The 18,777-nt window shown below is 44.3% G+C and overlaps 1 protein-coding gene across 2 annotated transcripts in view; it reads left to right on the plus strand.

The window, feature by feature from the left end:
- Nucleotides 1–18,777, plus strand: part of sgcd (sarcoglycan, delta (dystrophin-associated glycoprotein)) — a 316,040-nt gene that overhangs the window by 191,786 nt on the left and 105,477 nt on the right. For both annotated transcript variants that reach the window (XM_030438196.1, XM_030438195.1), the window contains one exon: nt 8,460–8,645. In XM_030438196.1, the coding sequence (XP_030294056.1) occupies nt 8,460–8,645 (186 nt within the window). The remainder of the gene's footprint in view (nt 1–8,459; nt 8,646–18,777) is intronic.

Consider the following 18,777-nt stretch of genomic DNA (forward strand, 5'->3'; position numbering starts at 1 on the left):
TTACAACATAAAGAAATGTTCAGGTTTAACTTAAATTTGTGGTTTTGCAGAAACGTACTTAGCTAACATTCATCCTTCTGATTGGGTTGAAATGAGTCTGCATAAGAAACGTATGGTAAAGTTCATGTCACGATTCATGCGCAGGATTTGGGCGCTACAGATCAACATCTATAGGGGACAAAAAGACCAGTTCATACAAATTAAATGGACACATAAAACAGATATCCCCAGCTACGTCAAGTCGTGACAGAATGAGCGCAGACAGTTTTGTTTCTGAAGATATCTGATGTTTTGCCTCCACCAGAATAAAATGGACATAGTTAAATTTGTGTGCTGAAAAACAAGAGAGGAAAAAAAAGATGTGTTGAGTTTATTTGGGTAATCCACAGACCCGTCAGTGTGTTTGTGTTAGACTGTAGCTCCGCTCACAGCAGGCTGTGCAGATTATCTGGGAGTAGCTGGGACGCTGTGGCGAGGGAGACAAATTGTTTTCTCCAGATATCATTATTCACTGCTGTAAACATCGGGGACCAAAATCCATTCACCTCCAATGCATGTGAAGGGAGAAGTTTTAGGCCACTAGTTTTTCTATTCCCCCTAAACGGCTTTTCATTAACTTTTTAATTTTTTTATTTCAGTCTTTGAACGACTTTTTTGTTAAGGGAAGTTAAGTGAAACAAATAGATCAGATTAATCAGAGACGCATTTCTGTCTCTGCTTTCTGTAACCACGACGTGAGATGAAACAAGGCTCATCACTCTCCTATTTTTAACCACCTGATGCAAATTTAAGGGGAGACGCTGGAGCGCTCCATTCAGCGTCAAGCACAGAAATGAAGGACCGCTTACCAGCTGTCATATTTGACAGGTTGGGAGTGGAAAATGGCTGCATATCTGTCACAGAGGGGCAAACAACTGCAGGCCTCGGCAATTTGTATTAATCACGTGCTCAACACTGCTGTTGACAGGCATACTAAAGCCATTTATAAAACAGAGAGGAGAAAATGCTATCTACATTTGTACGCGAGAAACAGACAGAGCCTGAAGTTACTCAGATGTTTAAGTATTCATGATGCCCTCCAGTCAAGCCTGGCCCGAGGCCCGGCGCGGCGCGGCCCGGCCCGGCCCGGCCCGGCCTCACGCCTGTACGGCCGAATTAAACACCGTTATTGGTTGTTTTCTTACAGCTTTTTTGTTTAATCACCGAAAAGAGGCTTTGTCAGACGCCAAACAGGTCGGACCGCTCATTAAATTGTTTACTGTTATTCTGTGACCTTTTCAGCATCTGTACGCGTTAACCGCACTTATCTCATCTGTAACGGGCCAGCAAGCGGCTGCGGCGCTCGACAAATGGAGCGCCGAGGCGAGAGTGCGTTCTCGGTGTTAATGAGGGGCGACAAAGTGGGACAAAAAGGCAAAAGCGTGGCCGGCGCTCTCAGGATAAGGGGTCAGAAAAGCCGAGCACCGTAAATACACAAGCGTTTATCTCGGTGAGTCTGCCGCACGAACTCGACAGGAGAAGCGTGGTTTATTATTCTGAGTCGCTAAGATGAACTGCAGTCGGACGATCAGACAGGTTGTCGGTGTTCGTAATAGCACTCGTAGTAGCATAAACATACGAGTTGAAGATTTTGTTTGCAGACGTATTTATGTGCATATTTTTTACGAGAGATGTGATCTCTTCCTCTTCGTCCTCTTCTTCTGAAAGGGTCCATCTTTAAATAAAAAAAAACATGCGGTTTCTTTTGGCGGGGTGGTTTTCATCAGGGTTTCATCAGACTCCTTCCACTCCGCCTGCACCGCTTCACTGCTGCTCTCTGTTGTTGTTGTTGTTGTTGAAGGTTATAAAAGAAAAAAAAAAAGTGAAGTTCTGGTGCTTCAACCATACAATAAAAAAAAAGAATTGCTCCAGGGACTCTGTCGACGGAGGAGCAGGACAGTTAATAGCACTTGAGGAGTGGCGGGAAGCGTTCAGCTGCTGGTTCCCTTCAGTGCTGTCTAATGGCAAGTGCACAACGCATTATAGAAACCCAACACATGTAAGAGCAGTAAACCGAAAAAGCCTTTCCAACAAACATATATTGGTGAACAGAGGCAGAAAGAGTCACGACTGGAGGAGACTTGACTCCCACATAAACACCTGTTAGCTGTTAGCATGTAGCAGCTTCTGCCTCAGTCTTCGGCTACTGGAGATTATGTCCAATCACCCGTAACCGACAAACATGTAAATGTTTAGTAACTTCTCAGTCAGCCAATCACATTTCTCCACTTGCCCATTCACCCGCAGATTGAAATGGCCAGTAAAAACTCCCTCTGGCCGACGGCCATTTTGTACATTCCTACATTTGGAGGCGTGCGAGCCCCAGTAATGGCGTTTCCATTGGCAGCCGCCCTCGGGCCCTGGTACCGATCCACATGTTGTCTATATAAGTCCTAATGGGGGAGCTGCCTGGCTATTTGGCAGCAGGAATAACCAATAACATTTTGTAAAACCTCATTTCTTTCTCTAATCAGAGACAGACTTTGTTTTTGGACCATTGGGTTTTCTTCGGGCCCTCTGAATGAATAGTTGGCTGAATGAGCGGCACCGTTGGATGGCAGCAGTGGAGGGAAAAAGACTCAAAGGCCGATGATTTGATTTGCCTCCAATTTGCCACTTATTTTCTTCCTCCCTGGCTCTTCAACTCTGCTTTCTTAACACACACACACACACACACACACCTCCACTCTTATGAGAGTGGCCATTATTTAGCTTGTAACCAAGCACCATTTTCTTCTCTCAGTCAGCCTGTAGCCCAGGAGTATATTGGAAAGCTATCAGTACTCTTTGTGCATGAAGTGGAGAGTCTGTCGAAAGCGCGGAGGAGAGAGCCGTTATATTTCATTACTGCGGTACATTTATTTTGATGTATGGTACACTTTGTGAGCGAACGGGAAACGAGCATGTGGAAATAAGAAACCAATCAAACCGACTCTGAGAACTATCTTTGATTTGTTTATTGTGTTTGGATGTTTGATTAGAGGGTGTAAGCGACTGCAGAGGGTGCGTTTAAACCATCTATCAAATTTGCAGTCCATAAAAGTTGGATTTATTTCAATTTTAAAGAAAGGTGAAGGTGCTCTGCTAGAACGAGTGTCGAGTACAGGGGGAAGGTACTTTTTACATCTGGGGAGAATGTGTAAATATCCGCGTTGGTGCTGAAGGAGCATCTTCACTGGGCTGCTGACTAATGTTTATTCAATGAAGTTTACACGAAACTTGGTCTCTAATAGGAATGTCAAGGGTTAATTCGGACCAGTTACACTTTTGGTCTATAGGTCAAGTTGCATTAAGCCAAACTGTCTGCTAACGGCTCAGTGTGGGAGCATTTCCCATGTGTGATGATACTCTCCAGCTTTATTCTATTCTGAGCCACATTGAGCACAAACACCCTGCTGTCCATGTGCGAGGATGGCTCACAGCCAAAGATCTCATCACCGTTAGCCTCGGGGGGAGAAAGTGTGATGCGCTGATCCGTGGACATGTGTGGTGGAGTGTCAGTGTGGCAGAGGGCGAGGGACTCCATGAGCTCGGTTTGCTACCTCCAGCCCCGTGTGTGTTTTGCCTCTGGGAGCTACTGTGAGTAAAATACACAAGGGAAAACACTTTGAGAGGACGAATGTGCTAAAAGTCAAGTTAGACAGGACAGGAGCTAACTTCACAGCTACCTGTCACTCTGTCGCAGCCCGGTCTCCAGCGCTGGCACAGACACAAAACCAAGCGCTAAAAATAGCTACAGATATGCACGACTAGCGCGCTCAGCGCTCAGCGACTCTCCGTCAGGCCTCGCCGAGAAAAGCTGACGTGATGCGCCGGAGCTCATTGAGTTAATTGTCTTGCTCCCTCTTACAGACAGTCAGCATCGGTTTCTTTTCCCCCCCGGCCATCATTTTTTCATTTTTTCTCGTCCTAATTAAGTAGTTATTTCAAACCAAACCGCAATGTTTCTCTAACTAACTCGGTAGCTGTTTGTGCCTGATCCCAAACTAACCCCAACCAAAGATACAAAAGATGCAATATATTTCCTTCCCATCAAAAATATCCATAAACACACGTGGAAGTTATCCTCGCGTCGCCTTGAATATACCCAGCGGTGTGATGCTTAAAAATATCCGTCTCGAACTGTCGTCACCGCCTACAACTTCACCTCCATCGGCGCCATCGACCTCCCGTCAGTAAACATGCAATGTGACATGATGATGATGACACATTGTGGAAACATCAATACGGTGCGTCGCCCATGACATGCACACGCCGTGAACACATCACCGGTTTGCAGAAACACTGACAGCCGACATTGTCTCCTGCCGGCTGTGCTGCTATTTTAGCAGTTAGCAGGAAACATGCGATGCTGGAGGCAGCCAGCGTACCTTTATTATTCTCTGCAAACTGGGAGATGTTTGGAGAGGAATTACCAGTATTAACGAAACACATCTACACACACACACACACACTTCTCCATCGTAATTATGTGAGCAGGTGACTCTGATGTCGGTGTCACTGAGTGTGTCTCGCCTGCCAAGCTGCTGACGCTGTTCTCCCCACAACACCTGCAGACTCTTGGCAGCCGCGGCAGTATTCGCTCTTTTATTATTAATTATTCTTTCCAGCTTTGTTCTTTCACCGGCTTTAAGGATATTTTTCAATTTGCTTTATTTCATGTTCGTGAAAGTGTTTTTCTTTTATGAATGGTTACACAAAAGCTCTTATTTAAACAAATGACAGTTTCATTACAAGGTTACCTTATTTTTATGACTACAAACTGCTATAATTGCCGTTCATTCGACAGCACTGTCTCCAGTAGGAGTGCTGCAAATATGTAGTAATTAAGTTTTAGTAAACAGACAAAAAACAAGTCAGATCTCGATTATTCAGCTGTTCTTTTCAAGGACGAGGATTTGATGGGGCCTTTTTCATAAACCTTCCTTTTTCTTTTTGCATTTTAAGGATGAACTGTTCTGCAGAACTCTCTCAGAGCTTGAATGTTGCATGACTTCTGTTGTCTCTCGCTGCTGCCGGCTTTGCAAAATTTCCCTGACATGATCTGTTTCATTTTGAAGATTTTTTTTTTAGCTTCATATCAGTTTCAGGGTCAGTTATCTGAGACTGTCACACCGCGCAAGAAAAAAAAATCAAAAAACAAAATCTCGGGGAGAGGAAATGGAAAACCTGTCCGTCAGTCTTCTTGTATCTCGCGCGTGGATTTTTCATAATCAAAGTTCTCGGTTGTAAACAAATGTCAGCTGAACCGAGTCCTGTTCAGACGTGTGATCGGACGGGACGGCGTTTTGTTCCGTCTGCCGCGGCGACACATTTGGCAGCTCTGTGCTGAGGCAGGTGTCTGAGACAGAGAAGAAAAAGTGTGATGTCGGATCAGACGTGTTATTAATCCCCCTCTCCGCAGGCTGCTGCTCCAGGAGGATTTTGCCAAAGCGCTGCTCAAACAGGCTGAGTTACTTCTGCCTCATCCAGCTGTTTGTCGCTGTATTCATGTTTGATTTTGAATTGGTCTGAATGAAAACACAAAAGCTCGAGTGATCGGGTGCTCCTTCTAAACTCTTTGATCAGTCGGAGATATTTCTAAAGGAGGGTGTTGATTATTAAACAGCATATTAGTTGATTAGTTGAAGATCACCACAGCTGTTGCAATGAAATTTGGTGCAGATATTCAAGCCCTAAAATAATATGTTGTGATTTCAAGCTTTAATGGAGTAGATACGCAACGCAGCGGAGCCGGTGGATGTAAACACATAGACTGGAGTGCCATGGTGGAGCAGAGACGGACCGAACACGGATCTGGTGGAATTTAAGGGTTTGAGACACCAAAGATAGCGTCTAAATGTCCCCATAAACAGTGGTCTCTTGCTTTGTATCCTTCTTGCAATGTAAATGGTGCATAATGTGTTCAAACTTGCCAATCGTGAGACCCCAAAAATAGGGAGGATCTTATTACCCAGAAAAAAAAGTTTAGTTTAAGACTCTCTGCATTCGGGTGATTTTTTTGAGAATAACAACAGAACAAAATAGCGAGTACACTGCAAAAGCTTTTCATGTTGGACGCACAGTCCTGATTAAACGACCACCCTCGTGATTGAAGTGGCAAATTCAACAAAATGCACGCCTCCTTCCTTCAAAACTTTTCATAAGACGGAAATTCATGTCGACTGCATGCCCCCTTCACAAAGTGTTTAAAATTGGGAAAAAGGTGCAAAACTTTAATCAGGAGACGAAAAGGAGTCTCCTGGGAAAATCAGGGGGGTTGACAAGTATGAATGTAGCATAAATGTTCAAATTGTCGAGGTATTTGATCGTTTTTGTTCATCTAACGACCCGCCGACCTCTTCCTCATCGTCATTTTATCTGGAGGTTGAGAAAGGTCTGGTGTTGCGCTCACTGATGGCTGCTTTCTGGTTGAGAAATCGGCCGAGCCAATCAGAGCTGTGAAGGGGAGTTAAAGAAATAGATCCTCATCAGAGCTGCCAGAAAAAAAAGAAAGTGAAAAACCGCCATAAAACTTTTTACATTTTCAGCACTAAATCTGATAACGCTCCAGCAAAGTCACTGCTGCTTCGCTCTAAGACTTTCATCCTGCATGGCATGATTAACACTGCAGCCTCTAGGGGACCCTGGTCAGCTTTAACTTTAAAGTTATCTCAGGAAAAAAAACACTCTCTTGCCTCTTTTAGCTCTGTTTACTCTCACATCATTTTTTTTTGTACTATCAGCTTAGACATCACAGAGTTACGCCTCTTCATCTCTCTGCATCTCCCGTCAAACAAAAACTCAAATCTGACCGTACACAATCAGATTTCCCTTTTTTTTTTTTTGTTTTGCTGACTGGTGCTTTGGAGTTTCCTCTGTGGCTTTCAGCACTTTCTCACCGGGGCCCTGTCTTGTGCCATTTGTTTCAGTTAGCGGGAAATGTGTGTGGTTGTCAGAAACGATTGGCTTTGGTAGTCTGAGGCGCGCACTCCAAAGCACGGCCGATTGTAAATTGTATTTTTCCACAGAGTTATTAGGCCATTATTATGGCGCTTGAAGTGAACAATGCCTCCTCGTCTTCACAGGCAGACAATTATAATCATCATTAATCGGCACTATCAGCACATCAACGGGGGCAGAGGGGGAATAATGGAGTTACAGAACACTTATGAGGCAATCAATCAACGCAATTGCTAACGAAACTGTCTTTCATCGCGCCCAAACAGAGTGGCTGGTCAGCGGTGGAGTGGAGTGTGTGAAAGGAATGTTTATGACATGTTATTTGTGCTAATGATCAGTCGGGCCCCATCCCTTATCCCTTAAGTTCATCCTCCACAGAGTCCCTGCAGCAGCATCACAAATCTCCAAGCAATCATGGGTGGCTCCAACATGGAGGCTCAATGGGTTCAATAATGGCTGAATATATTACAGCCAGACAAGGAAAAGAGGAAAGAGAGCACTGTAAATTTGTGCTGTTCTGACTCGCAAGCAGCATTCTAGCAGCAAACAGCTGACGGATAAAGTGGACAACTAGCTGGTGAACACGGTGAAGCATTTAGCAGCTAAAGAGCCAAATAGGAAACTGATTAAAACATATATTCAAAGCTGTGTTGCTGATCAGTTTTAATTAGATCAGTAAGAGTGGTGTAAACCGTTGAGATGTAACCAGGATTTGTAGTTTTGTGTGTGTGTTGCAGAGATGTCTACTGAAGTTAGCATGCTAACCAGCTAGCCCCGGCCGATCCTTCCTCATAGTACCACCAGCAAGAGGTGATAGTCTGACAGCCTCTGTAGTTATTGTGATAAATTAACACAAAAACAACTCACATAATGTGCAGAAGTGGTTTAGACTTACTTTTATTTTCCTTACCAAACAGAAAAATACACCCTTACACTCTGTGAATTCAAGATAAATTCAGTCTTGGTTTTTCTTTCCTCTTGTGTGGTGAAAATAAATCTTTAATTCACAGAGTAAGATGGGAAAATATTCCAGGTCTGCGTGTCTCTCCTGTTCCTGCCCTTCGTGTCTTGTCGTCTCCGAATAAAAGTCTTTCTTAGAGTCGCTGTAAATCACCTCTGTACTGCATCCCCTGTTGTCAAACCTCCATAAGTCTTTGAAGCTGTGTTCAGTCCCAGTTCGGTCACCATCAGTGATCACTCTCATGTCAGACTGAGCTGACCCCCCCTGAGATCTGAAGTCCGGGTCCAGACAAACTCGAAGGCAACTGGCTCCGAGGCTAACCAAGTAAAAAAAAGTTCAGGAGGGAGAAAAACACGACGGAACAAAACTTTTGGGGAGTTCTTAAAAGATTTCAGGATTGTTGAACGTCTCAGTGGTCGAGTTTGATTGAGTCTTTGTCTCGGTAATCACCACAGAGGTCCAGATTTTGCCCTCAGCCATAATCATTTCTTCCTTTTCTCTCCCTGTCTCCTCTCAGATGACCCAGGAACAGTGCACTCATAGGAACAATGTCCAGAGTTCAGAGAAACCACAAGTGTACAAAGTGGGAATATACGGCTGGAGGAAACGCTGCCTTTACTTCTTCGTCCTGCTGCTGATGATCCTGATCCTGATCAACTTGGCACTAACTATCTGGATCCTCAAGGTCATGAACTTCACCATAGTAAGTCACCTTTTGCCCTTTTGATTTGCAACGAGCTCTTGTTCGAATGAGTTTGTGTGTGTGTGTGTGTGTGTGTGTGTGTGTGCGTCTTGGCGCTGATGAATTGGAGTTGTCATCGAAAAGCAAGACAAAAGGATTGAAGCTGCATGAAGTGGAAGTCGTTTAAGTCCCATTTTCAAGGGAGGGATTAGTTCAACCAGCATGAAGTGCAGAGACATGAATCCTTGTGTGATGCATATTTGAGTTGCACCACTCATTTTTCCACAGTAATTCATTAAATGTTAAATGTCTCTATCTTTAATGCTCCCACCGTCCGGTTCCATTTACAGCTCAGTGACATACATCTTGTGTGTTTCCTTCACGGTCCATTCATGATAAAGTTTGATCTTCTTGTCTCCTTCTGCTTTTTGATTCGCTTCGATTGTCTTCATGGCGATCTCTGTTTAACACACTTCGTTGGTAATGAGGCCAAACGTTTGGTGAGGTTTTGCAGTTACATTGTAGTTGACTTGGTTGTCAATTCAGGATGCAAATAATGAGAAAAAAGTCATTGTTATTGTCTAGTAATCTATAAATGTCATGGTCCTATTAGGCAGCATATTGTAGGTCATTAAGTGTTTGGTTTCCTGTGGATTTTAAGTGTGTGCAGCTGTTACTGGCATAGATACTGACACCTAAAATCACTCTGCTGGACGCCAAAAAGAGGCATTTGTTTTAAAAATATGTACAATATTCCTTTTTCCTTGAAATCTGCTTATTTCTCTGTCATTTTCACGCCATACATCGTGACCGCCAGCATTAAAACTCAGGTCTTACATGTAAAACACGAGTGTGAAAAGTAAGAAGGAAAAAACAAAGAATTTACCATTCAGAGACGTCCTGCAGTAAACGTGTCTCTTCCACCGTCTCTGCCTCTTCACTCTCCCGTTCGGTTTCCGACTCCGGCTCGTACATAAATGCCTGAACTCCGTAAGGTTCGTCATTTAGTGTGTGCGCCATGACAGCGGGCTGTTTATGTTGTGGAGTCTGTGTGCATGCAGGCTCGCCCCCCATTCCGGCTCTGTCCTTCCTGCGGCCAATCAACGCGCGCCTCATTACATATTAATACAATGCACATCCGGACCGGTCAAAACCTCGCGCATAATCTCGCATGAGAAAGTCGCGGTATGAAAAAGTGTCAGAACAAGCTCTATGTTTGATTTTTTTTTATTTATTTTTTTCTAATAAGTTTTAAGAATTGATCCAATTTTCCTTGGCTCCTCCTTTGCTGTTCATCCCCATCTAGTGAAAGAAAAAGAAAAAAAAAACTAAACAAACATGTCTGTTCTTTCCATCTGGGCTGTATTTAGTCTAAGTGAACCAGAACTGAAGGATAAAGCTTCACTGTGAAGCTGTCACGCTCCTCCTCTCTGAGCTCCACCAGCTGCTGCTACTGTACATCAAAACAAAACAAATGCTCAGAGCTGAGCGGCAGAGGTGTGAAGTACCTGAACCGAGGATCACGGAATACATTGATACATGGATACACGGATATATATATATATATATATTGCTTTTACATTTCCGATGCTTAGTTGAGCCTTCTCTTTGTGCCTTCAGTGTTTTCTTTTCCTATTATGTTGAAGGTCTTTTAGTCTTCTATTGACTAGCGCTCTTCCTGACTAACTCTTCCTCTGATCAGACATTAAAACCGCTGAAAGGTGATGTGAATAACATTTATCATCTTGTAACTTGACATGCACCACCCATTGAAATGCTGTTGTAGATGGCGACTGCACTCGTCGATGGCAGTGCGCCCCGTGTGTCAGTTCCCCACATCCCAATTTGATAACAACTGTTGGAAGTGTCGGCACAATTCCGATCCATTTTGGCCCCACGCTCCGACATACACAGGGTTCGTACACATTTTTTAAGGTCAAATTCAAGCACTTTTCAAGCACTTTTAAGGGTCATTTTTAAGATTTTCCAGCACCTTACTGCTGGGGTAAAATACGTGTCTAAAGAAATATAAATACTTGTGATTTTTTTCTTCACTTTTTATCACAATTATGTACATTGCATTATGTTGTAAACATCTAAAATTATATTCTATAATAGCAAAAACTTCAGAAATTAATTATCCAGTCTGATCCCAATTTTGTAAAAGACACAGAGTTATAATGTCAAGCACTTTCAAGCACTTAAACTAAAATCCAAGCACTTTTCAGACCTTGAAAACACAACGTTGAAATTCAAGCACTTTCAAGGATTTCAAGCACCCGTACGAGCCCTGCATACAGGACCGAGATCCACCACAAACATCCCACAGGGGTCTCATGACTGTGCCTTGATGGGTGCATACCTCCGTCAAGGTCCCACAGCTCTCTTTTGTACTCACTCATAGATACCAGCCACGTTAATAACCCGCAAATATGCATTATTCCCTGAGAAAGTAATGAAAATGCCCCATAAAAAAATCTTGGTCCCTTCATTTAGATCCACACCCAAAGTTATTGCTGTCTATTCTGGTCCAGGATCCACCCTCCATCCATATTTCTGGGAAATCCATTTTTTTTAGTTGTTGTTGTGGAATCCTGCTGACGATTCTGCAGTCTGCCGCGAGAAAATACGAGTCTGTCCTCCATCTGTGCTCTCTCTGACGTATCCTTCCCCGAGTTTTTTGGCATGCAGAATTTAACAGACTATGTGTTGGGACACGCTGAATCTTCTCTGGCATACTAAATAGTTGGCACTGGACCGCTGCCCGCTGTTTTAAACAAATATCACTTTCTGGCCTCAGGTGCTGCAGGTTTTATGAAGTGAAGATACACTCTGTTTAATCAGCAATAAAAAATAAAAAAAAAAGAAGCAAAACAGGCATTTACGTACTTCTATAAAAAATAGCATGGATTATTAGGTTAAAGTATGCGAATGATAATAAAGATCTTGTGTGCGTGATGGAATGAATACACTCTGCGTCCACGTCTTTGCAGAACCCTGTGAGATGAGTTCTGACTGTCTCCTGCACGGATCCAGTTTTACCTGTCTGCTGTCTCTCTCTGTCTCTGCGCAGTAATCCAGTGTGCCTGTGATGAGTCGGATACAGAGAGTACAACACACACATTCATTCAGCACATGCATACGAACACACACACACACACGCACGGCCGCTGTGAATAATACATGAGGTCTGCTTCACAGCGGGACTTTAATATGAGATCTACATAAATCAGAGCAGTTTCTTAGATGCTGAGCTGTATGTTCTGACAGAATGCTGCACAGCGGGTTGTTGGAATGTTTTTAACGTGTGCCCCTGCAGATTATAGAATAAATAAAACATCTGAAGCGTGGCAGATAAGTTGGAAATGGAAAAAGAAATTAAAAAAAGTAAAGAAAAGTGAGAAATGACACGTGCAGTAAGCTGGCTCTGTGTGTCCAAAACCTGTGCACCGAGCAGCGCCTGAGCGCGGCGTCACGTCGTTGCTTTTGATTTTGGCGTCCGTGTCAACAGGTCAGAGCAGCCAGCAAAACGACGTGAAGACGATACAGACATCATGCCGGCGTTTCACTACAGTTTCAGTATCTGCAGAATATGTCACAGACATGATGAAAGTACATGTGCACTCTCTTTATCTTCTCTCCCTGCCTTTCCTTCCCCTCCTCCTGCCTACCCGCTCTTTCAGCGTCGGTAAAGGAAAATCACGTCCAGTAAGACCCAAAGAAGCACATGGGGGATTTATCATTTCCAATAAATCAGATGGACATGTTTTCTGCATCTCCACCGTGGACGGAGGTTTCCAAAAAGCTTGTTTTCAGTGACTTACAATGTCGTTCATGAGTGTTACAAAAGACCGAAATGCCTACAAGAGATACGTTTTCTGTAATGACTGTGCGCTTGGCCACCCAGCTGGATTGGAAAACATTAAATCTCTCCGACCTCTGCAGCCGAGGTCAGAGAGATTCCTTTTTTTTACAGATGGTCTTCCAGCGTTTTTTAGCGGTTGTTGACTGAGACTTGTTTGGTTTTGTGGCAGCCACCATACGATTCAGCAGCCTGATGACTCACTTCAGTCCGGCACATTGTTGTGTAGAAGCTGTGTTGCATTTTCAGCATTACATTACTGTTGCCATTGTGGGCTGAAGTTACACGTTAGCAAAGCTCAGTCTCCTCTGAAGGCTCCCCGCAGTGTGTGAAATCAGCCGTCTTCATGCAGCAGCGGGTTATCAGACCGCAGACAGACGTGCGCTCACATTTTACCGCGTGGCATTTCCCTCCATCGCAGGCCGCGCTCTCCACTCGTATTCTGAGCTATTATGAAAATGTGTGTCAAGTCCGACTTGAGAGCTCCCTGCTCCGCAAATGGCTCTTCGGAAAAACCTGCATTAGCATGGGTCAACAGCTTATCTGTTGATATATGGTGTGTGACTCACTGTGAGTGCCGTGCTGCACACACACACACACACACACACACACACACACACACACACAGGAGCACACAAACAAACACCCGTGCTTGTTAATGCTGTTTGATCGGCGTGTGTGCACACAGACTCGTGCACTGTAAGGAATATACATTTAAACACACATGCACAGGATATAAATATGCACCTGAGTCGTGTGGCTCGTGGTGAAATGATAGATTCAGGCCAGACGAGTGTGTACGATATGTTTGTCCCTCTCAAAAACACACATTTTCGTGCACATGACTGAACATACGTATGTTAATCTCCGACTCGCACACAGGCGAAACACACGCGTGACTAAACGACTGTGGAAACATCAGGTGACAGTTTGCAGAACGCTCCCAAAGGGCAGCGTTGGATATTTGCATGAATGGGGACAGAATCCTGAATGTAACAGATGGTTTGAACATGTGAAAGGAAATGTATGATTAAATCTATTCTGAATTATAGACCATATGTGGCTCAGTGAGGACGGACCCTTGAATGGAACAGATGGTTTGAACATGCAAGAGGAATTGTATAATTGCATCTAAGCGTGAAACATGGATGATTTTGCTCGTTAAGATGAAAATTCTCACTTTTAGTTGTCAAATTCAGAGCAGATTCATCTGTTCAGCAAGTGTGCGTGTTACTTTTAAGTCATCAGATCTGATTGTTGCGTCCAGACATCAATAATCTATCTGGATGGGTTGTTGCCGTAGTGACGTAGGTGTCAGTTAACTACATACACTGATGATGTGGCTTTCCAGCGTGAAAGAATGAGTGATCCTGATTTATGCCTCGCCCTCCAAACAATCACACTGTCGAGTCGAGGAGCAGTCAGCGTGACCGTCCACACACTGTTGGTATCTGTGTTGTTGTGTGGTTTGTGGCTGAGGAGGTAGACTGGGTCGGCCACTGATTGGAGGGACGGTAGGTCGAATGCTGGATCGACAGGCGAGATACTAAACCCCAAATTGCTCCTGATGAGCAGGTCAGCGCCTGGCATGGCAGCGTCTGCTAAATGAGTGTGTGTGTGTGTGTGTGGGTGTGTGTGGGTGGTAAACATGTACCATTTGTTTCATGTGGTCTTTTTACTTCCAAAACCTCCTAAAAATCAACCTGGATACAATCTGGATGTGTCAAACAAACACCTTTGGGCCGGCAGTCCGAACAAGGCTTTCAGTCCCTTCTTCTCCTTTCAAAATAAAAGCTGTGACAGTTGCACTTTATAACCTATGAATGGATGCAAAGAAGTGTTTGTGTCCTTTTTGTTTTCTAGCCAAAAACTGTTGGCAGGCAACTTCTGGGAATTTTTTTTTTGTATGTTTAAGTTGTTGTGGCCTTGTTGCTCAAAGACAAAACCATAATGCAGACATGTGGGTGTGTTTATGACGATTTTCTATTCCGCAGCTTTTGCTAATAAGACTACAACTGTATGTTGATGATGATGCAGGTTAAGACCTTAATTTGAAATTCTGCCGCCTAATTAAAAAACACTTCAACTTCCCCCGAATCGATAAATAACAGCATAATGACGTTATTTGACTTTCCTTGACTCCCACACAGAGCGGCTCTCACATATGGCAGAGTGCTACTAAACATTTCTCTCTTAAATTAAGTGAAAGACCTGAAGGCTGAAGAAATAGCGGTGAGATCGAGGAGCCGGTTGCCGCAGCCGGGGTCAGAAACTGAGAGAACTCGGGGCAGAAAAAAAGTCATTAAAAGTTAATTGAATTCTCCATTAATTTAAAAATGAAGGGATGAAATGCTTCTAATTAGGATTGCGCTTAATTAGGAGCAGCCACCCTGTTCTGGGTTTTTTTATTAAGTGTCAGTACAGCTGATCTTTGGTCAGTTGTTCCAGCAGTCCGTTTTATTTGTTCTTGCTAGAAAATACAACCTCCAAGCAAACAAATGCATGATAATAAGATGATGAAAGAAGCCTGCTTCTGAAAGGCCTGCAGGTTTTCAGCAGCGTCTGTGGGATATAATGATACGTTTGTTTCTAAAAAAAATCAGCCGCTTCAATCATAAAGGCCATCCGACTTTCATCTGAGTGCTTGGCAGCAGTGTGTAGATGCAGTCGTGCTACACGCCGCTGTTTGTTGTGTATGAGTGTTAATTCTGTTTGTAAGAGAGTGTGTGTGAGTGTGTGTGTGTGTTCCTAGTCGCCTCCGTCTCCAGAGATCTACGGCTCATCCGGCGGATCTTCCAGCTCCCCCATCATGTTAAATGGGCTCGCTGTGGCGGCAGAGACAGCCGAGGGCTCTCAGATTGAGACAGATTAAAGTGGCTGCACCTCATGTACATGGAGGTCCAGAGTCTGTGCGGTAATGAGTACAAAGAGGAGGGAGGGCGAGTGATGTATCGGCTGCTCTCTCTTCCGGGTCCTTCCACTCCGGTGGAGCGGGCCTGAAACAGCAGCCTGGAGGGAGGACGGAGCCGATGTAACGCTGAGGAGTTCAGCGCTGTTAACGTTTGAGTCAGACCAGGATTGTAAAATACAAAAGGGTCAATCCCAAAGTTTGAGTAAAGTTTAACAACTGCTTTTTTAATAATGATGATGATGAAAGGAACAAATGATGTATTCATAAGTACACACTTTATGGCCTGAAAAGTGTTTTATGTGCTTACTTTGAGCTGTAAAACTAATGAAAATCTAATTAAAAAAATGGTCCAAGACCTGAAAATGCAACCCGATCCTCACACCTGCCTGTCTGACTTTCGGCTTCTCTCAATACAACATGAGTGTTGCAGCAAAACGTCTCCCAAAACCTCCTCCCAGTGGCGTGCACAGACTTTTTGAAGGGCAGGGGCGAAAAGAAGGGCACTTTAGCGCGTGTTTTGGCTCCCAAGAGGGCACTTTAGCACGCGTTTTGGCTCCCAAGAGGGCACTTCAGCACGCGTTTTGGCTCCCAAGAGGGCACTTTAGCACGCGTTTTGGCTCCCAAGAGGGCAGTTTAGCGCGCGTTTTGGCTCCCAAGAGGGCAGTTTACTGCGCGTTTTGGCTCCCAAGAGGGCACTTTAGCACGTGTTTTGGCTCCCAAGAGGGCAGTTTATCATGTTTTAACCAGCCAAGTTTCAGTTAAGTGTGTTTTGCCAACCAAGAGGGACTTTGGCACGCTTTTTTGGCTCCCAAGAAGCCACTTTAGCGCACTTTTTGGCTCCCAGGAGGGCACTTTAGCACGCGTTTTTCAACAATTGGGCAACAACCCCCCCCCCCCTTCGCACATCACTGCCTCCTCGCAATACATGCTTTTCACTCTCTACATGCTTCTCATAATTACTGCAGCCGCTAGAGGTCGCTGCCTAACGACAAACAGAAAGATGGGTTGTAATAAGCTGCTTTCATTTTGCCTTTTTTCTGATGAGGACATCAGCAGCACCAGTTAAACAAACGGATAACTAACATTTCTCTTCATTATTGATTCATCTTTTAATTATACTGTAACCGTGGAGATTATTATGTGTTATTTTAATTATTATAAATTGTATGTTATTACCCTTAGAATTTGTATTATATTACATAATGTCATTGGGTTTATTTTGTGTTTAAATTATGAGGTATTATTAATTTCATTATTTAATTTAGTCTATAATAATAATACACTCAGTGTTTCCCTTCAGAGGTGTTTTGAAGATAGAGAGAAAGTATGAGTAGTATGACGTTGGTTCCGCTTGCCCTTGTTTTGGTGGGGACCGATAATACAGACACTCCAGAGAGAGTTCTAGCTCTGCCTTCGTGTGCGTTACCTCGTCGTTGAACCTGACCTGTAAGTGAAGTTAAATAAAGTCTTCCTGTCCTGCCGTAACGGTGCCCTTTTTTTATTGAAGAAGCATTTCCACCCTTGTAACCCGCAACACCCACGGTCCTGGCACGCTACCCATCCAGAAACCAGGGTTACAATACTGTCAAACCTGATAATAAAAGCACCAACGTACAGAGCAAATACAAGACTGAGCAGCGCCGCAGATCCGTCTATAATCAAACACTGACGCTGGGACCGGCCCGACGTTTCGCCTGAAGCTGATCCGAACACGAGCACTATCCTTTGGCATCTTACAAAAACAACATGTATTATATATTTAGATGCTTTTAGGCGTGATAATCAAATACTCATAGTGCTCATAAATGTTTTAGATCATGACTCGAATTAGAATTGGAGATGAGGCTCATTTCCGCACGATAAGAAGGAAACAAGCAAACGCTGACCGACCAGGGGGCGGCTGTAGCAGAAGAATATTGTAGAGGAAATAACAGTTTTAAACTTTTTGAGTACTTTTCCTGCATTCATAATGTATAAACGGCACAGAGTTAAAGCTCTCTGTCGCAGTTCACTTACAAAGTGCTGTTACAGTGACAGATAGGAGTTAACTTTGTTACTGCGGAACACCTTTACACTATTACAGGACACACAACCAGGGACGGTTCTGCTGACTCCGAGAGATTAATGAAGGCGAGGGAGGGACAGAAAACATAAAATACCCTCCATCTTCCTGTACCTGCTATCCCCACTGGAGCCGGCACTTAAAGTGAAGTGAGGTGAACTGTTGTGACTGGGTGATACGGCTCAGTGCTCCTGGGAGACGGAGCTGAAGCCTGCAGGAGGAGGTTTGCAGCAGCTCCACGCCGCGCCGCTGAACCGAGAGCCTCTGCCCTCCCCCGAGTCCCAGGAGGGGCCAAAGCGGGGCCCGGCAGTGCCAACAGCTCTGCCTCTGTGGGCCCAGCGTGGGGGGGGGGGCTTGACCTTCCCATCCGCAGCCAAACTATCAGCACTCACCAACTCCCCAAAAGCTCGCTGTCGGATGTTGTTTATTCATGTTCGCCGGCTTGCTGAATACAGATTTCAGCAGGAAATTTGGCAAGGTCACCGTAACGTCTGTGAATCTGAAGCGGGAGCCGCTGTCATTTTTAGATGCGGAAAACTGAATATTTGAGGTTGTGTTCCAACCTGGGAATTCTCAATATGCTCTGCATTCGGGTGGTTCAAGGGTTGGCTCAGCCAGAGAGAAATATCTGTTACTGTGCATACAAAAAAACAAGCCAGTTAGTTTTGGTAATGAAGTTTATATTTTGGCTTTTCTGTCACTACGAATACGGCTGACAATCGCCCTGACATCTCATCAATAATGTCCTCAGTTCGTTGCCACAAATACGACTGGAAGTTTTCCCAACGTCTCATCAAAAGTTTCCAGTTTTGTTGGCACAAACACGGTGGAAAAACCTGCCCACATCTCTTCAAAAGTATCCGGTTCTCTTGCCACAAACAGTGTTAAAAAAAAAGTTCTGAAGTCTCATGAAAGATGTCCAATTTTGTTTCCACATACATGGCCGAGTTTCCCGTTTACAAATGTTGAAACGCTGTCTCAAACAGTGGTCTCTGGCTTGGCAGCCTTCTCCTTATATTGGAGGGTTGGGTCGGTTTAAAACAGGACTTGAACCAGCTACCCTTTCTTCACGTGACGACCCGTGCTCTGATGAAACGGGAGAGGCTTTGAAATGGTTCCTAATGTGCGCGGTGAGGACAGGAGTTGACCTCAGAGCAGCTCAGACGTTTACCTCCTCCTGTAATCTGAGAGAGGACAGCCACCTTTATTTATGGCTCAGAGACAAACACACACGCAACTCTGTCGGCCTGCGTTTCTCTCACAGACCACACACACACACACACACACACACACGGTGCAGTGGCAGCTGAGCGTCTTC

The sequence above is a fragment of the Sparus aurata genome, chromosome 13 (assembly GCF_900880675.1).
Source record: "Sparus aurata chromosome 13, fSpaAur1.1, whole genome shotgun sequence".
Classification (NCBI taxonomy): Eukaryota; Metazoa; Chordata; class Actinopteri; order Spariformes; family Sparidae; genus Sparus; species Sparus aurata.